Here is a 16625-nt window from a genome sequence, read left to right as displayed (position 1 = left end):
CTAGTCTGATCTGTAATGCCAGAAGCAGAGAGGGAAGTTCTGGTAACAGCTTCTGCCTGCTTTAGGGTTTAATGGGTAGCAAACCCAAGCCTTTACTCTGTTGATAGATGTGCCTGGATGTGGGGCTCTGCGCTCTCTCTCTGGCTGTGCACAGAACTGAGCCGTGGGGTACGTGGAGAAACTGCAGCTCAACATGGATTTTGCCACAAAGGAGATTGCAGTGGCCCCTGGCAGGGTCATGTCATCCATGAGAGGAGGGCTTGGGGTGAAAAAACTTCTGATTTTGTACCTTTTCCCTCAACACTCACAATTGCTGCTAGGAGCCCACAGAGAAGGATCGCTGCCCTTCTCAGCAGCGCTGCCACAGACAGATCAAAGACCAAAAGTTTTCCACCACCTTCGAGGCCTGGGGAGTGAGGGGTGTCAGAGACACCCTGGGACGCTTGGGGCTGCTTTGGCCAAAGGCTGAGGCGTTTGTAGGACATCAGTTCCCTCTGCTGACGAGCTGCCGAAGTGCTGCGGTGCTATGGCTGCGCTTATGGGGGATTGCCCAAACTCCCCAAATCAAGGCCACACCTGATCAAAGCTGCTCCCCTGGACCCTTGGTGTCGCTCCCCCCAGCTCCCTGAGGGGGACAAGGTTCCAAAAGCATGGAAAAGCACTGTTTAAGGACATTAAAAGTGGTGAGATCTAGGAGGATATGAGGGAAAAAGGGAACAGTGTGACTTGGTTGGGCACTGGCACAGGCTACCCTGGGTAGCTGACATAGCACAGAGCCTGGAAGAGTTCAAGTAGAATTTAGGACACTGCTCTCAGACACATGGTTTGGTTTTTGGGTGGTCCTGTGTGGAGCTGGGAGCTGGACTCCATGCTCCTCCATCATTCAGTGACAAAAGGGACATAGAGCTTCTGGAAAGGATTCAGTGTAGAGCCACAAAAATAATTTAGGAATTGGAGCATCTGTCCTATGAAGAAGGACTAAGCAAGCTGGACCTGTTTAGCCTAGAGAAGAGAAGATTTGAGAGGGGATCTTATCAACCTCTATAATTACCAGGGGGGTAAGTGTAAAGGGGATGGGACCAAATTCATCTAACTGGTGGCCAGTGATAGCACAAGGGGTAACGAGCACAAATTAAACCACAAAAAGCTTCATCGCCACGTGAGGAAGAATTTATTTATTGTTCAAGTGACGGAACTGAACCCAAAGCCGAGCACCTCCCCTCTCTTCCCCGCCCTCCGCGGCCGCCATTTCGCGGAGGAGGAGCCGGGGGCCGGGCGGCGCCTGCTCGGCTCTGGGCGGCGGGGCCTGGCGGAGCGGGGCGGGCACGGCTCGGATCGGCTCGGCTCGGCCTGGCGCGGCCTGGTGTGGCCTAACGGGGGCTCGGAGGGATGGTGAAGCTCACGGCGGAGCTGATCGAGCAGGCGGCGCAGTACACCAACGCCGTCCGAGACCGAGAGCTCGACCTGCGCGGTGCGGGGATGAGGGGGGAGCCGGGCCCCTGAGGGGGGAGCTGGGCCCCGGGGGGGGAGCTGGGCCCGGCCTTGTGGGGCTGGTTTTGGGCCCAAGGATTCGTTTTTTGGCTCTGTGGGGGCTGGTGGAGGATTTATGCCGTGTGGGAGCGGGGTGAAGGCGTCCTGCAGGGTTTTTTTTAGCAATCTTTTTGTCCAAGCATCTCCCCCAGGCCCTGTTTTTCGCCATGTTTTACTCACCTGTAGCCACCCTCTAATTCCCGCCTCGCGTTTCTCTTTTCCCCAGGCTATAAAATCCCCGTCATCGAGAATTTAGGCGCCACTCTGGACCAGTTCGATGCCATCGATTTCTCTGACAACGAGATCCGCAAGCTGGATGGGTTCCCCCTGCTGAGGAGGCTGAAAACTCTCCTGATGAATAACAACAGGATTTGGTGAGGGGCTGTGCTTGGGGCCCTGGGGCAGAGGAGCGTCTGCCAGTGCAGAATAGTTGTAGAAATGTTTGTTTTGTGGCGAAAAAAGGGCAATTAATACTGTATAACCTCCCTGGTTTGCTTGCTTTGTTCATTGCAAAAATCTGTCCCAGATCAGGCTTCACTTTGCAGACAGAATAAGGACACACAGAGTCTGGAACTTGGCTAGAATCTTTGGAGTTCATTTACCATGCCCATAACGAACAGGCAAACAGGCATACCTGTAATTGAACAAATGTAGCACAGATTTTGCATCTAATGCTCTTACAGTGCCAGCTGGTATTTTATGCTGCTTTGATTAGAAAAAGTCTTGTAGCTGATGCTAATCCAAACTTCTGTCTGTGTCAGAGTTGGTTGTGTTTAAGAGAGAAGCTCTCTATTTTCATATTTGTGTGTTTTCACCGTTGCTAATTTCCAGCCTAAGTTAAACATTTGAATTTTTGTTCTTCTTCAGTCGGATCGGTGAGGGACTTGAACAGGCTCTGCCCAGCCTCACGGAGCTCGTTCTCACCAACAATAACATTGCTGAATTGGTAAGCTACTGATGCAGAATAAACCCAAACAGTGCTAAATTTTGTGGTTTGTCATCTTTCTAATTAACCTTTTTATTTAGAGAAATACCATCTGAATTTGGTAGAGTGGTGTGTATACTGGTGTGTATATTTTAATTAACCTTAGTTGCAGTGTTCTGTGGAACAGCAGTCAAAAAAGTCTTGGAGGGTTTCCTGTTTAACAGTAGTTAATTTAATTAATTCTATTTGATGTCTAAAGTGCACTTGAGAGTCTGGTGAGGAGCATTCACAAAGGTGATCTAATTACTTTGAAATTAAGTACTTTTAGGTCCAATATTGGACTGAACAAACAGTCTCCGTTTTTAAAAAAATTATGAAAATTCTCTTTTAAAATTTCTTTTTGGTCACTTATTCAAAACTGGAAAACCCAAGTGCATCTAATATTCTCTGTATGAATTATTTAATTCATTAGCCAAGAGCCTGAGCACAATTTCATTGGTTTTGTTAGTGGTGTTACGTGTAAAGATGAGCAGATTGGAATCCTTTGTGTAGCATTTGAGCAGACTTAAACCAGCAGGTCTCCTTGGAGCTTTCTAATTCTTAATTATTTGTTAAAACTGAAACTTGATTTGTTGCTCTTTTTTTCTCCCTGTTTCTAGAATGCATCTTTTCCATAGTAGAAATCAAGACTTTTGGCTCAGTTGGCTGCCTTAAATTGCATATAGGAGTGTTGTTTGAAACATTACTGACTTGCTGCAGTCCTTTGCCACAGTACAAATGCTGCTATTTGTCTACATTTTCACAGAATTAAGCTTGAAATGAATGTGAGATTATTCTGACTATGAAGCAGTAACTAAAAAAGACTGGTAGAAGTTTAGGAACTTTGTTTTGAAATATTGGATTCCTATTAAATGCATTCAAAATTGTTTCTGTGTTCCCATTATGTAGGGTGAACTGGATCCATTATCAAGTATTAAATCGTTGACGTACCTGAGGTAGGTAATCTTGAAAAGAGAAGTTTTTTTTCCCCCCCCTCTATATATGAATATAGATATATCTTAATTTATTTTAATATATTTCATATTAAGTACCTCTTTGTAAACTTTATTTACTTTGTAGCATTTTAAGGAACCCTGTAACAAATAAGAAGCATTACAGACTGTATGTAATCCACAAAGTTCCTCAAGTCAGAGTCCTGGATTTTCAGAAAGTCAAACTCAAAGTAAGTCTGCCATTTTCTGATTCAGCACAAGATGAAAACCTTTTTTCTTGTTACGTTCTTGAAACTTTAGTGGCAACAGTAAGCTTTTTTCCATATTTGTCAGTTGTATTGGAACTATGAATCCTAAGTGGCTTTAAAACACATGCTTTGCTTTCTTTTATGATTTCATTCCGTTAAGAATCTAATCTGCTTAATTACGTTTAACTATGTTTTACTGCCATCGTTTTAGTCTGATTCTCTTCTGGCTGGCTAGTTTTGTTGGTAGAAAGAGATCTGGAGAAAGGAACGAGAAATCACAGCGGAGCCCTCTGTTCTCAGTGAAGATGCAGTGTGGGAGAGCTGTTGTTTTTCAGAGCGTTCGGCTGATAGGCCTTGAGTCTGAGTGTTTGGGCAATGTTTATGTGCTTGTTGTTACGTCTGCTCTCCGTGTGCCAATGTTCGCTGATCAAGATGAGCCAAAGCATCTTTCTTTGCAAAGACAGCAACTTTGCAAAATGCAATGTTCTCAAATTAACTTTGTGTGTGTGGTATCGCTGTAGGAGCGACAGGAGGCAGAGAAAATGTTCAAGGGCAAACGGGGTGCACAGCTTGCAAAGGATATTGCCAGGAGAACAAAAACGTAAGATGAAAAATAAATTTCCACTGGCGTTCTCCTTCAGAAACACCACTTGGCGTGCGGCACTACGCACTGCACCGAAATGTCCCTCATTGGCAGGAGGGGTTAACTTTGGTAGCGTGATTTCACGAGGCACTTCTGGCTAATTTTTGGATGGTGGTGAATACATCTCAGAAATATTTCTGAAAGAGATATTTGGTCAGGGTGGATTCTTATCTTTTTTCCCCTTTGTGACTTTACTGCAAAGAGGTGGCCATTTGTGTATTTATTTTTTCACTCTAGATGATTGGTAACTGAAAAATCTTATGTTTTGCTAGGGACTATAAACAGTAGAACCTGCTTTAACTAGGAGGATAAATGCAGAGGAAAACATTTAGTTCACAAATGTTAAAATATTTGCTTATTTAGTGTGGTTCTTAAATGGTACATCACGGAATGGCTCAGGTTGGAAGAAACCTTAAATATCACCTTGTTCCAACCCTCCTGCCGTGGGCAGGGATGTCACCCACTAGATCAGGTTGTCCAGGGCCCCATCAAACCTGGCCTTCATTTTGTTTAATTTTTCATCGAGTTGTTTGGAAAACAGAATTCAGATCCGGCATGGCAACAGCATTTTCAAATTCCTAGCAAAGTAACAGAAGTAACTCAAATGTATTTATCACCTAAAACTGTAACAGGTGGCCTTTCACAACGGTTTGTGAATAAAAAAGGGTTCAGGTCTGATAGATCACTGATTTACTTGTTCTAAAACTAAATAGTTTGATAAACATATAAAAAAAAAAAAAAACACCTCCCTGTAGCTGCGGAAGAGGTTGCAGGTTCCTGAGGCTGGGTTGGCATTTCAGGAAATTCTCTCCTGCTGCTTAGTCAGTAACTCCCATTTTCAGACTACAAACATTTATTTTTTTCTTAAAGCAGGTAACTCTGAAAAGCAGTTTAAGATTTTACCTAGAGTAGTGCAGGCTTTAACGTAGGTTGCCACAAGGGCATATTAGATCTTTAAGAAAAGGAAACCCCAATTTCCTTTACCCTGTATTTATCCACCCTGCTTTTGTAATGGTGAGAGACAAAACAGAGTGTTCAGCAACATCCAAATCGAGCAGCTCACATCAAACACTTCATAAATTATGCTCTGCCTCTCATTATGAGCAGATGAAAGGTGGGGGGGGGATTGGGACCCTGAGGACAAGTTGCTGGTGTTTCTGAAGGAGGCAATTCACTGTATCAGTTTGTTAACAAAGATAAGATACTACACTTGATTGACTGAAATGCTTCCAAACCTGGTTTGGAAGTAAGAGAAGCACCTGCTCCTCCCAGGGTGTAATGATACTTTACTTTTTTTTTTTCTTTGAAGCTTCAATCCAGGCGCTGGTCTGCAAACAGACAAAAAGAAAACCGGGCCCTCCCCAGGTGACGTGGAGGCAATTAAGGTAGGTACGGCAGGACAGCACATGGGGACAAAAATTGAGGAGAAAAATAGTGAATCCAAACAGAACAAGTGTTTTTTTTCCTGGCAACATCTGACTCTGCTCAGATGAACAGAACAGTACATCCTGTTTGTTGCAGGTGCTTTTCCTGTAAGTTTTCTTCTATGACATGCCTGTTTTTTGAGAATTTAACCGAATGTCCTGGGCTTAGAGTTCTCCCAGGGTAGAACAGCTTGCTTAATAAGGGAGGAAGTAAGATTGTGCTTTGTCATATGTAGAACCTTCTAGGATGTAAAAGCTTAGCTTCACTTCACTGAAAAAAACTCAGTATGATTATTTTAAAGACTGATGTGCTGCGTGTGAAGATCCATTGTGCTTTTTTGCCTGTTTTTCAGACTGCCATAGCGAATGCCTCGACTTTGGCTGAAGTGGAGAGGCTGAAAGGCTTGCTGCAGGCTGGTCAGATACCCGGCAGAGAGCGAAAACCAGGTCACGCGCTGCTTCTACTTCTGGTTTCCAAACAATCCCCATTCCGTGGAAGGGCCAAACAGTGCAAGAGTTGAAAAAACTCTTCAAAACTCCCATAAATTGGTGGCCAGAGTGACCGGGGATCATCCCTAAGGCTCTGCAGCCAGCGGGGGTCTGCCTGGCTGCCATGTGCGGTTCAGAACTGGCACAGGGTCTCATGGGGACAACAAGGTGCCAAAACACCAGCTGTAAACCCTATTGTTGTTTAAAAAACAATGATCCCATTATTTTGGGACTCACCCTATTGTACGGAGCGTTAGGTGGGGCGCGGGGAGTTCCCGGGGGGTCTTTGGGAGTTCCTGGGGGGTCTTTGGGACCTCTGAACAGACACCCCAAAGCTTCAGGCTCCCACCATCGCTCATCATCTGCAGCCTAGACCCGCACAATCAGCCTTTTTTGGGGCGTTTGTTAACAATTTGGGTTATTATGCATTATGATGTTCCTCACTGAACCCCGCCTGTCCCCCCAGGTCCGGCCGAGGACGCGGAGGAGGAGATGGAAGAAGACACCGTTCCCAACGGATCCTAGCGGGGTGTGGGGGGGCGGCTGCAGCCTGTGGGGCTGTTGGGGGGGGTCTTTTGGGGCCGCGCCGCGCTCAGCCCTCAATAAAGGAGCGGGGCCGGGGCCCGGCGGTGCTCAGCTGCTGCTGGGGGCGTGGTCTGTGGACAAGGGGGCGTGGCTTGGGGCTGGGGGCGTGGTCATGGTGGGAATGGGCGGTCCTCCGAGGGTGGGGGCGTGGCCAGACCTTATATGGAAATCCCGCGCGGGCCGAAAGGGAGGTGGGACCGTTCCCTGCCCTTGCGCCCCCGTTGGTCCATTCGCCTTTCCTGATTGGCTCTCGCCGTGCTGATCCCGCCCCCTTTCCACTCTGGCGCCCAGCTATTGGTCCGCGAGGCGGGGTTCCTTTACCATCATTGGCTCCCTGCTGCCTCCCAGTGGGCGGGGCACGGCACGGGGCGGGCGGTGATTGGCGGGGCGGTGCCTGGCCGGAAGGAGGAAGAGGAGGAGAAGGAGGAGGAAGAGGGGGAGGCGGCGGAGGCCGGGGATGGATCTGGGGGGCCCCGGGGGCGGCGAAGCGGAGCTGGAGCGGGGCCCGGGCGGTGCCGAGCTGCTGCGGCACGCGGGTGGGCACCGGGGAGGGGAGCTGGGGGGGGACCGGAGCCCAGGAGGGGCTGTGAGGGGGGCTGGGGCCTGCGCCTGAGGCCTGAGGGGGGCCGGGGCCTGGGCGTCTGAGGGGAACCGGGGCTGAGGGGGGGCTGTGAGGGGGCTGAGGGGAGAAACGGGACTGGGGGGGGGCTGTGAGGGGAGCTGAAGGTGAGATTTGGTGCTGGGGGTGGGTTACAGGGGAGCCAGGCTCAGGGTGAGGGCTGTGAGGGGAGCTGAGGGGCGTTTTGGGGTGGGAGGGGTGTGAGGCTGGCGGTGGCAGGCAGCCCGCCCTAACCTACGCCTCGTCCCCATCGCAGTGGGCTCGCTGCTGTCCAACTACGGCTGGTACATCCTTCTGGGCTGCGTGGTCATCTATGTCATCGTCCAGAAGATATCCCAAAGCCTGGCCGCCAGGCAGGGCGGCCGGGCGGGAGCGGTTGATGCAGCAGATATCGGTCAGTAAAGCCTCCTGTCCTCCTCGGGGCTGTGTGGTGGTGCTGGGATGTGGGTGTCAGCCTCTAGGTGCCTCCTGGCGCTCCTCAGTCGCCACTGGATGGCTGGCAGCTGTTGGTTTCCACACAGGCAGGATCTTGCTTAATGACAGCAAAAAGAGATATTGCTTTGGGGGGGTTTAACTATGAAGGCCCTGTTTAGGCCCATGGAAGCTTGTAGATCTTGCTGAAGAGACTGGTGGGGAAAGGTTAGAACAAGAGAAATGTTATCGAAAGTCTGTGTTGTGGTGGGGTTGTTAGGAAGTGACATGATAAGGAGGGAAGGAGCCCTGACTCCATCAGGATTATGTACATTTGGGGTGTAGCTGCCTCCTGTGTGCGTTGCCTTCTGCAGCGTGGCAGAGGTGGAAAACCTTACGCAGTCCTTACACAGTACACATGATCCTGCCCCACTCCAAGACCTGCTGCTGTAAAGCACAAGCTGTACTTACACGTCTGCTGAAAGAAAAGTGCCTGGCACTGAGCCCTCTGGCTGGCACGGCAGTTGGTGTGACCTCAGAAAGTGTCACTCACTTGTCCTTACATTGAAATGTTTGAGATTTGTGAGTAATTTCTCCACTGACGGAACAGATCAAATCTGCCCGTGCCCCGCTGCCGTAATCCAGCCAGCAGGACCCATTGCCAGAAGGAGCAGGAGGGAACGTGGGCTGATTGCCGTGTGCTTCTGCACAAAACAAGCTCTCCGGGTAAAAATGGAATCCCTGCGAAGCATGGGTGGTATTTCTGAAGTTACTGGTGTCAAACAAATCCTTCAGAAATAGAAGCAAATATTCTAGAAGCTGGAATTTTAATTTTGATGGGTTTGTTACGTGGGTGTCTGTATTCATTAAAAGTCCATTGAAGTAATTGCTCTAAAAATATTCAAATATTATGAGATTTAAATCAGTGTATGAATTACTGTAAAAGATAAGCTGCAAACTGGACTTGAGCTGTGATGTTCTGCAAAACTGCTGCAGCGAGGGATGGGAACCTTTCCTTATTACCATTCCTTGAGGATACCATTTAGAATTTATTTCGAACTGCTTTGCAAACTATTCTGCAATTTCCTAGAGCCCGACCTGGTGGTAAGGAGACAGGAAGCTTTGGCAGCAGCTCGCCTCAGGATGCAAGAGGAGCTGAATGCACAAGCAGAAAGATACAAAGAAAAACAAAGACAGGTAACTTAAATATGAATTTATTTATTTTTTTTGCATTCATTACTTCAGAAGAGAGAAGGGAGAACCTTTGATAATACATTGGGATGTAAATACGTAGCTGGCTCGTTCATTTAAAAAACAGGTTTTCTTCCATAGAACCCCCCGCTGTGCTTCAAATGGCCATCAGATGCACCATTCTTTACTCAGCACTTACAGACTGATGATTTAAGCTTTCCACTTAGTTCTGTTTTACTTCCAAAATATTTTTAAGCATGAAGGGGTCAAAAGAAGTTGCAGATTTAGTCTTGTGTGTACTGGGGAAGAGGGGGTTGCAGTCCTGTTGTTGGGAAGATTTGAGTACTCGCAGAGCTGAGGTACTGCATCAAGTAAAGATAGATCCTCTGGGTTTTGATGGGTCTGTTGTAGCTGTTCCTGTAGCATGGGCAATTCTGTTAGTTGTAAAATCATCTTACATATCCTCAATTTGTCTCCTAGCTTGAAGAAGAGAAGCGAAGGCAGAAGATAGCAATGTGGGAAAGCATGCAAGAAGGAAAAAGTTACAAAGGAAACCTGAAACTGAGTCAGGTAACGGCTGAGTTGTTAACCAGGTTACGGTTATGTATGTGTGATTAGTTTAGTCAAAGCTCACATTGACTAAATTCTGAGTAACGTTTACTTTTGTGAACAGCAAGAAGTAGAATCTGGTGCCTCCACCTCAGCAGCAGTCCCGAAATCTAAACCAAACAAAAAGCCTTTGCGAGGAGGTGGTGAGTATGAAATCCTTAAGATGTTTTGAGTTTGAAATGGAGCATTTACCTACCTGTGCACAAAGTCATTGTGTAATTACCTCTAATTTTCCTCTTGTGCAGGGAGAAAACAAAATGTACCTTATGAACAAGTTCTCTGCTTTACCCATTGTGGTCTGCTTACACTTTGTACAAAACGTAGCGGGCAGTTTCTGTCATGCTTTTCCCCAGGGAGGCAATATTTCAGTTTTCTTGTAAATGCTTTTGCCATAACTTAGGGAGATTGTTGTACTCAAAAATACAGGTTCTTGCAATATTTCTGGGAACCCTCCCCTGTTGTTGGAGAAGTCCAATAACTTAATATCTGACCTGTCTTCCAGTCACCTGTACTACTAACTCAATGCAGGAAGAAAATATTTTACGTTCTGTTATGTAGACTCAGGGACACAAAACACCTCATTAAGGTAGATGTGACCTTGTTAATTGGGTATTACAGTAACAACCTATTGAATATGCTAATCCTGCAGAGGTATAAAACTGTTACCAACTCTGACAAACCACCGTAGGGTGGTTTCATTAAACTCACTGTCAACCACTGAAATCTGTTTCGATGGATTGACTGTTTTCTGTAGCCAGAAATCCTCCCCGTAAGGGTCACTGCTCTAGATCAGCCAGGCAGCTCCTCTCCTTCCTCTCCTCTTGGCCAAACAGCCTTTGCCATTAGCGAGTGCTAATTTGGATATAATATTCTAATTACAATTTTCCATAGCAGAAGGGATCATCCTAGACAACCTCAACCATATCAGACTAAAAGGGAAACATACTTAGGGTGCAGCAGTGAACAAGTCACTTCATTTAAATGTATCAGACCTGAAGATCCTTCATTTATATGTGCTATACCTCAGTAACTGTTCAGTGCTGAAATTTCTGCTTTGAGTATTACGGATTGATTCATTTTAGGGTGTTTGATATGAGTTAATATTGATATAAATGTCTGATGCTGTCAGATATCTTTGTAGCTGTCGCACAGAATATTTACTGCTACCAGGAATGAGAAATGTGTGCTAATTCTTAGCACATGGTTCTTTCATGTGCTGAGAAACATGATCAGGGCAACTAGGTTGAGGCATCCTTCCAGCTGCTACCTGTCCTATTTTCAACCTAAGCAAAATCTTTGCTTAAGTTTAACGGATTATGGAATTAGAGGTCTCTGATCTTCTCATGAGTTAGCTAAGGATGAAGTGAAAGAACCATCTGCGCTGTTCAGCTGCTGAATTAAGCTAGAAAGCAGAACTTAGCTTGTACAACAAAAACAAACTTCAAAGATGGAGGTGGTGCTTGAAGTTTCAGTGGAACAGGTTGCTTTGAAACCTGCTTGGTTAGCAAGGCTTTTGGTTTTCCTTTTCTTTGCCTTGTACAGAACAAATCAAATATGTTTGCCAAGCTGTACCTTTCCAAGTGCATGCTCATAAAATGAAGTTGCCTGTAGCATGGCATTGGGAGGTTCAACTGAAGTTGCCTCACTGTGTGCACTTGGCTTCTCAAATTCATTTAAATATTATCTTGTAGTAGTAGAATCTGCTTTTTGACCTTCAAAATATTCGGTACAGGACTGGAATTAAAGATTATTGTAAGTCCTTAACTAGTCGGGCTCTGGGAGAACAGATAAACTCTTACTGCTCTACAGCAACTGCAGAGCAGCATTAAGGCTTTAATGCAGATTTAGCGAAATTATATGGCAATTGAAATCAATTTAATTTAATCCAAATTGGTCAAATTAAAACAGAAATGTTTTGCAATGGCTTTTACTGTTAGCCCTATAAAATAAACCATCTCAGGTCTGGATATTTTCTCTGCTTTCATTTTCCTTAAGTCGCTGCCTGTGCAGTAAGTAAAAATAAGGTGCAAATACTTGTGAAATTTATTTTGGACTTGTGTGTTGATGAGTATTAACACGGTGGATTTCTCGTGTGTTCTTCTAGGCTATAACCCCCTGTCTGGAGAAGGAGGCGGAACGTGTTCCTGGAGACCAGGCCGCAGGGGCCCGTCAGCAGGTGGATGAGGCTAACCTCCCTAGTGTCTCACATCACTAGCAGGCTTACTCCTACCCACTGTCTGACTGCCTACAGTTGGCGTGTCACAGTGACTCCTTTGGGGTGTGGTTTAGTGCAGGTGTTCATTTAAAAACAGATTTTACATCATTTGCATATACTAACAGCAGGCGATACTACACAAGAAAAATACCCGGTTCTCTTAGAGAGGAGGAAGAAAGAAACAAAGTTAGTACAATCAGTTCATTTTCTTCCCTCTGTAGTGAGGAAGCCTAGTCTCCAGCCCAGATGTGTCACTTGTGATTGAGAGCAGGATTCTGTGGCTGGCCTTTCAAAAGACTGGCCTTGAGCTGGTGAATGAAGGATCTAGGCCTCAGTTTACCTGTGTAAAAAGAGGATATTTGCCATCCTCAGACCTGTAATGGGATTTACTGTGTTTGGCTGGAAGGTCTTTAGAAGGGAAGAATATTGTCATTGGCAGATGCCTTCAATATTTGGAGGAGGGACTTTGAGAAAACCCAGATGACCTGACAAACGCCCTGGATTTGCACTGAAGGCCAGTTACTTTAGAAGAGTCTCTGTGACAAGCTACCTTGAATGATGTTTTCCTTAGAAATGGTGAACAAACCAGTGAGGATTACTGATGCTAGACAGCAGATGGGGGTTTCTTGCTATTCTTTTTTTTTTTTTTCCAATTTCAACTGCTTTGTAAAAACAAGATACCGTTAATATTAAATACAATTGCCAACAAATCCTAAATCTGGTATTTACAGTCTTGTGCTTTTCTACGGCATCTTTTCTATAGAAGGCATATGTTGTAGTGCAATAAATGTGTACAAAGCAAAACGCTAGAGCGTTTTGTGTGTATGTGTAAAGCAAAACATTCGAGAGATCAAGTGAAGTGATTTTCATTTGGCTAGCACCATAAACAATAGTTTTGGTTTGGTTTGTCATTTTAAGCGGTTCCTTTAAGTTTTTTTTTTATTATTATTATTTTTATTTGGGTGTGCTCTTCCAAATCATGATTCCTAGAAGAATCTTCTTCAGGTGAAGACCAAATCAAACTTTCCTCAAGTTTAAAGAATGAAACTCCCCATTCCCCACCCCTAGTAAGTGACTGTGAGGTGGGGTAGGTTGGATGAGTAGTTGTTAAATTCTCCAGCTATAGCTGAATCTAAATCAAGGAAATATGTATAACAAAGTCTTTTGCTCTTGGCACAGCAGAGGGTTTCTTTTCAAGTTGCTACTGACAAATAGGGTTTGTGGAGGAGTGTTTACATGGGCGTGTTCAGCTTGAGCTGCAAGATGTTCAAAAGGAAAAGAGAAGCCACGAGCTGTGCTGAGACCTGTGCGGTGCCTTGTTTCTGGGCAGCAGGACTGCCTGTAGGTTTAGCCACACAGCATCAGGGCTACACCTCAGGTTCGCTGAGAACTTAATGCATTCAACTTGCTGTTCTAAAGGCGTCTCAGGGTGTGAAATGAGAGCCTTGCTACGTTGCGTGGCTGTCCCGCTGCCCTCCGTAGCCTGGTGAGATGCTGGGGTGTGTTCTTACCTTGCTGTCAGCTCATGCAGCGCAAAAGGGTGCAGCTTTTTTTTTTCTCTCTTTTTTTTTTGGGGGGGTGGGCTGCAGGGAGGCTGAAAAGAGCCTATGACTAGCAAATGCATACTGTTTTTTTGTCTCCACTTGTGTTTGAATTATTTGTGTCCATCTGTACGTGTGACTGCCAGCTCCGAATGCACTGCTCATGCAGAGACTGCGCCTTCTAGGTGTCACCTGATCCTCTCTGATTTCCTATGACTGTAAATGTAGCAGGGGCACGTTACTTGGGAGTTTTAAAGTAGCCAAGAAATGAAATGGAAAAGTGGATTACCTTTTCCTTCAGACCTATGAAGTGTGTACTAAAATGCATGTGGAAGATGAAGTGAGAAGGCCATTAAGGTTCCTATGGAAACTAGTTTTCATTTCCTGGCTTCTGTGCGTTTTGATACATAACCTTCAATTTCCATTGTGACACAGAGCGCAGAATGTCACGTCAGGTTTTCTTCTTTAATAAGGCAGAAAAAAACAGAGGTGGGGAAATATTTTTCAAGATCTTCATCCGGGGGAGGGCTAAGTTATCTTGCTCGTGCCTGTGAGAAACGTTTTCCCCTTCTGTTTGGGGAAATAGGCAAGTCTGAGGTGGTGTCTTCGGAAAAAGAGCCGTGGGAGATTGTTGTCTTAAAGGTACAGAATTCCTTGTCTTGATGAAGTGGTGAAGATGGGTTGATTTAGCTCAGTAAAAGCATTTAAAGGAATAAATAAGCAGGTCTGAGCTGAGTATATGCTAATCTTTCTCTGTGTCCCAAAACTTGCTTCTGGCCGGGGCTGGGATATGGATTTTTGCCCAACTCTTAAGATGTTGAGACATATCCAGGGAGAACAAAGTGATTTACATATTTCTTGCAACTTCAACTTTCTCTCTCCCTTATTTTTTTTTTCCAACCCTAAAGTCCTTAAATTTTTCTTGATCATACGCTTCTAAGCTATTGAACAGAGTGGGAGCAAGAACCTCAGTTTGTAAAACTTTTCCTTTTGGCTCACAAACTACGCAAACAGATGGAAGGGTTTTTCCTCTGACTTCAAATAGAAAGATCTCCCTTGACCACAAACAAGTATGGAAACGTGGCTGCTTGTTGCTTTACAGCTGAAGAGTGAAGCATGCAGAAGGCATTAGGTGAAAGTGAACCCTCTAATAAATCCATTGTTCCTGTTTTGGTATGAATTCCCAAGAAGTTTAAATTATGAAAGAGCATATTAAAAAGCCTTCAGGAGATATATTTTTTTTTCCATTTACAGCAGTTATGCAAGAGCTCTCTTACTCTACTGATGCAGATGTTCTGGAAATCTCTTTATCTGGAAGAAACAAGATAAACTTAGAGCTGATAAAATGGTGTTAATGTGCTACACATAATGGTACTCAGCTGCTGAACAGTAAATCTGTCATGGGTATTGAAAAGTCCCGAGTCAACCAATGTACAGAGGTACAAAAACATTCTGTAAATGTCAGTTGATTGAGAAATGTAGGTAAGTATTTCTCGTTGCCTTTCAGATGAGGTAAATGCTGAAGAAACACAGGGTTTTGTTTTCTTTAAATTTTTGATGAGGTTTGGTCTATGCATCATTCTGATAAATCTTCACCAAGAAGTACTGAGCACTGGAATTAGAACTGAGCAAAAGCCACGTCACTCAAAATTTATTTGGCTTTACTTGGGCCTTTCAAAAACACTGTAAAATGAAGAAAAGCTTCTAAGAGCGATAATGCATCACATACGTAGATGTTAACAAACAGAAATGTTTCTTACACTGGAAATATTTAATAACAGCAGAAGATGGACTTGTGGGAGTGACAAACAGGAAGGCTGTTAGCAGAGCTGTTCCCAGGCATCCCAGAATTACCTGTGTGTTGTTCAAGATCGTGTGAAGGAAAACGATCACCCATTTCTGCAAGGAACTGCTCTCCTGGCAGGGACTTTGTAGGTGTGTAAGGACAGAGCTAACAGCTGTCTGTCACTGTGGTTTATGCAGCCCTGTGTTGTTTTGATTCCGAACTCAAGGACTGGGGCTGCTCAGCTGTGGCTCTGTATGCAGTCAGGCTTCATCCTTGGGCTGTGCTGATACCCAGTTCAGGTGTTTGGGTTGGATTGGGTTTTTTGTGTGTGTCTTTTCCCCCTCCCTAAGAAGATGGCTAAAGAGTGTTTGCGTTCAGAGAGCTCTCTGAACGAGAGGACATCCAGCGTGGCAAACCCTGGGCTGTTTTGCCAGCAGTGCTATGGTTAATGACTGCGCCTGAACCATCCTCACACTAATTCATGCCTCCTGCACTCAGCGAGGCTGTTCCCAGTTCTGGCAGCAGCGTTTTCTCAAGCCTGGCTGCACATCAGCTCACATCTCTACAGCAGATCAGATCCACGCTTTGGAAGTTCTCTGAGCGTGTCCAGGCCATGAGGCGACACCTTTTCGGTGGCCAGGTTAGCCAGGAGCGTGCCACAGCGCGTTGCTGTCCGTGCTGTCACTGAACACTGAAACTATATAATTTCCAGCTGTAGAAAAAAAAAAAAAGCTGGGCTAGGCTTGGATAGGCTGAAGATGTGGCTTTCTTTTTTTCCTCCCCGTTTTGGAATGAAAGCTTAGCTTTTGGAACAGCTCTGCGACCACAAAGGAAAAGCATACGGCTGCTGGCTGGGTGGTGTCCTGGCCCGGTTGCACTGCTGTAGCTGGATGGCTGTGAGCTTCCAGCCCAGCTGTTCCAATCCTGACACACACCCTGCCTATATTCCCAGCTCCGGAGCCAGCATCTTCAAAAACTTCCATGAGTTTTTATGAAGCAGCCAGTGGCTGCAATGGAATAGCTCTCCTCAGCTCGGTTTTGGTGGTGAGCTGTGTGTGAGTGTACTCATTTTATTGCAGATTTCTTTTGTGGCAGGCACGCAGCCTCTGCTCTGATTCCTCTTTCTTCTGTGATTGCTTTTGTTTTGAAGCGCACACCTGTTAAAAGGCACTTTGAGCACGGAGCAAGATCTCCAGTGAGAAATTAATAATTTAATTCCTTCCTCTGTGTCCGCCACAGTTTGCAAATCTTTTGTGCTGCTTACCGAGCTCAGCTTCAGTGCTGGTACCGCGGGTAACACCGAGGTAGGGAGGGCGAGGAAAAGAACTTAACAAACTCTATTTAAAGAGAACAGAAGGAAAAATGGATATCCTGAAATCGGGGTTTGGAAGGGACCTTGGAAGAGCACCTAGCCCAG

General features: G+C 45.5%; 2 protein-coding genes across 2 annotated transcripts; both read left to right on the top strand.

The window, feature by feature from the left end:
* Nucleotides 1-1255: 1255 nt before the first annotated feature.
* Nucleotides 1256-6883, top strand: SNRPA1 (small nuclear ribonucleoprotein polypeptide A'). Its single transcript, XM_038185149.2, has 9 exons — nucleotides 1256-1471; nucleotides 1757-1904; nucleotides 2398-2476; nucleotides 3404-3450; nucleotides 3575-3677; nucleotides 4217-4296; nucleotides 5648-5723; nucleotides 6116-6209; nucleotides 6718-6883. Exons 1-9 carry the CDS (start codon nucleotides 1390-1392, stop codon nucleotides 6774-6776), a joined length of 768 nt encoding a protein of 255 aa, XP_038041077.1. The 5' UTR covers nucleotides 1256-1389; the 3' UTR covers nucleotides 6777-6883.
* Nucleotides 6884-7211: 328 nt separating this feature from the next.
* SELENOS (selenoprotein S) lies at nucleotides 7212-12598 on the top strand. Its single transcript, XM_027466182.3, has 6 exons — nucleotides 7212-7372; nucleotides 7712-7849; nucleotides 8957-9063; nucleotides 9538-9627; nucleotides 9731-9809; nucleotides 11771-12598. Exons 1-6 carry the CDS (start codon nucleotides 7294-7296, stop codon nucleotides 11848-11850), a joined length of 573 nt encoding a protein of 190 aa, XP_027321983.2. The 5' UTR covers nucleotides 7212-7293; the 3' UTR covers nucleotides 11851-12598.
* Nucleotides 12599-16625: the final 4027 nt, after the last annotated feature.

The sequence above is a fragment of the Anas platyrhynchos genome, chromosome 11 (genome assembly GCF_047663525.1).
Source record: "Anas platyrhynchos isolate ZD024472 breed Pekin duck chromosome 11, IASCAAS_PekinDuck_T2T, whole genome shotgun sequence".
Classification (NCBI taxonomy): Eukaryota; Metazoa; Chordata; class Aves; order Anseriformes; family Anatidae; genus Anas; species Anas platyrhynchos.
Note: the sequence above shows the minus strand (reverse complement) of the source record. Positions and strands in the feature narration are given on the sequence as shown.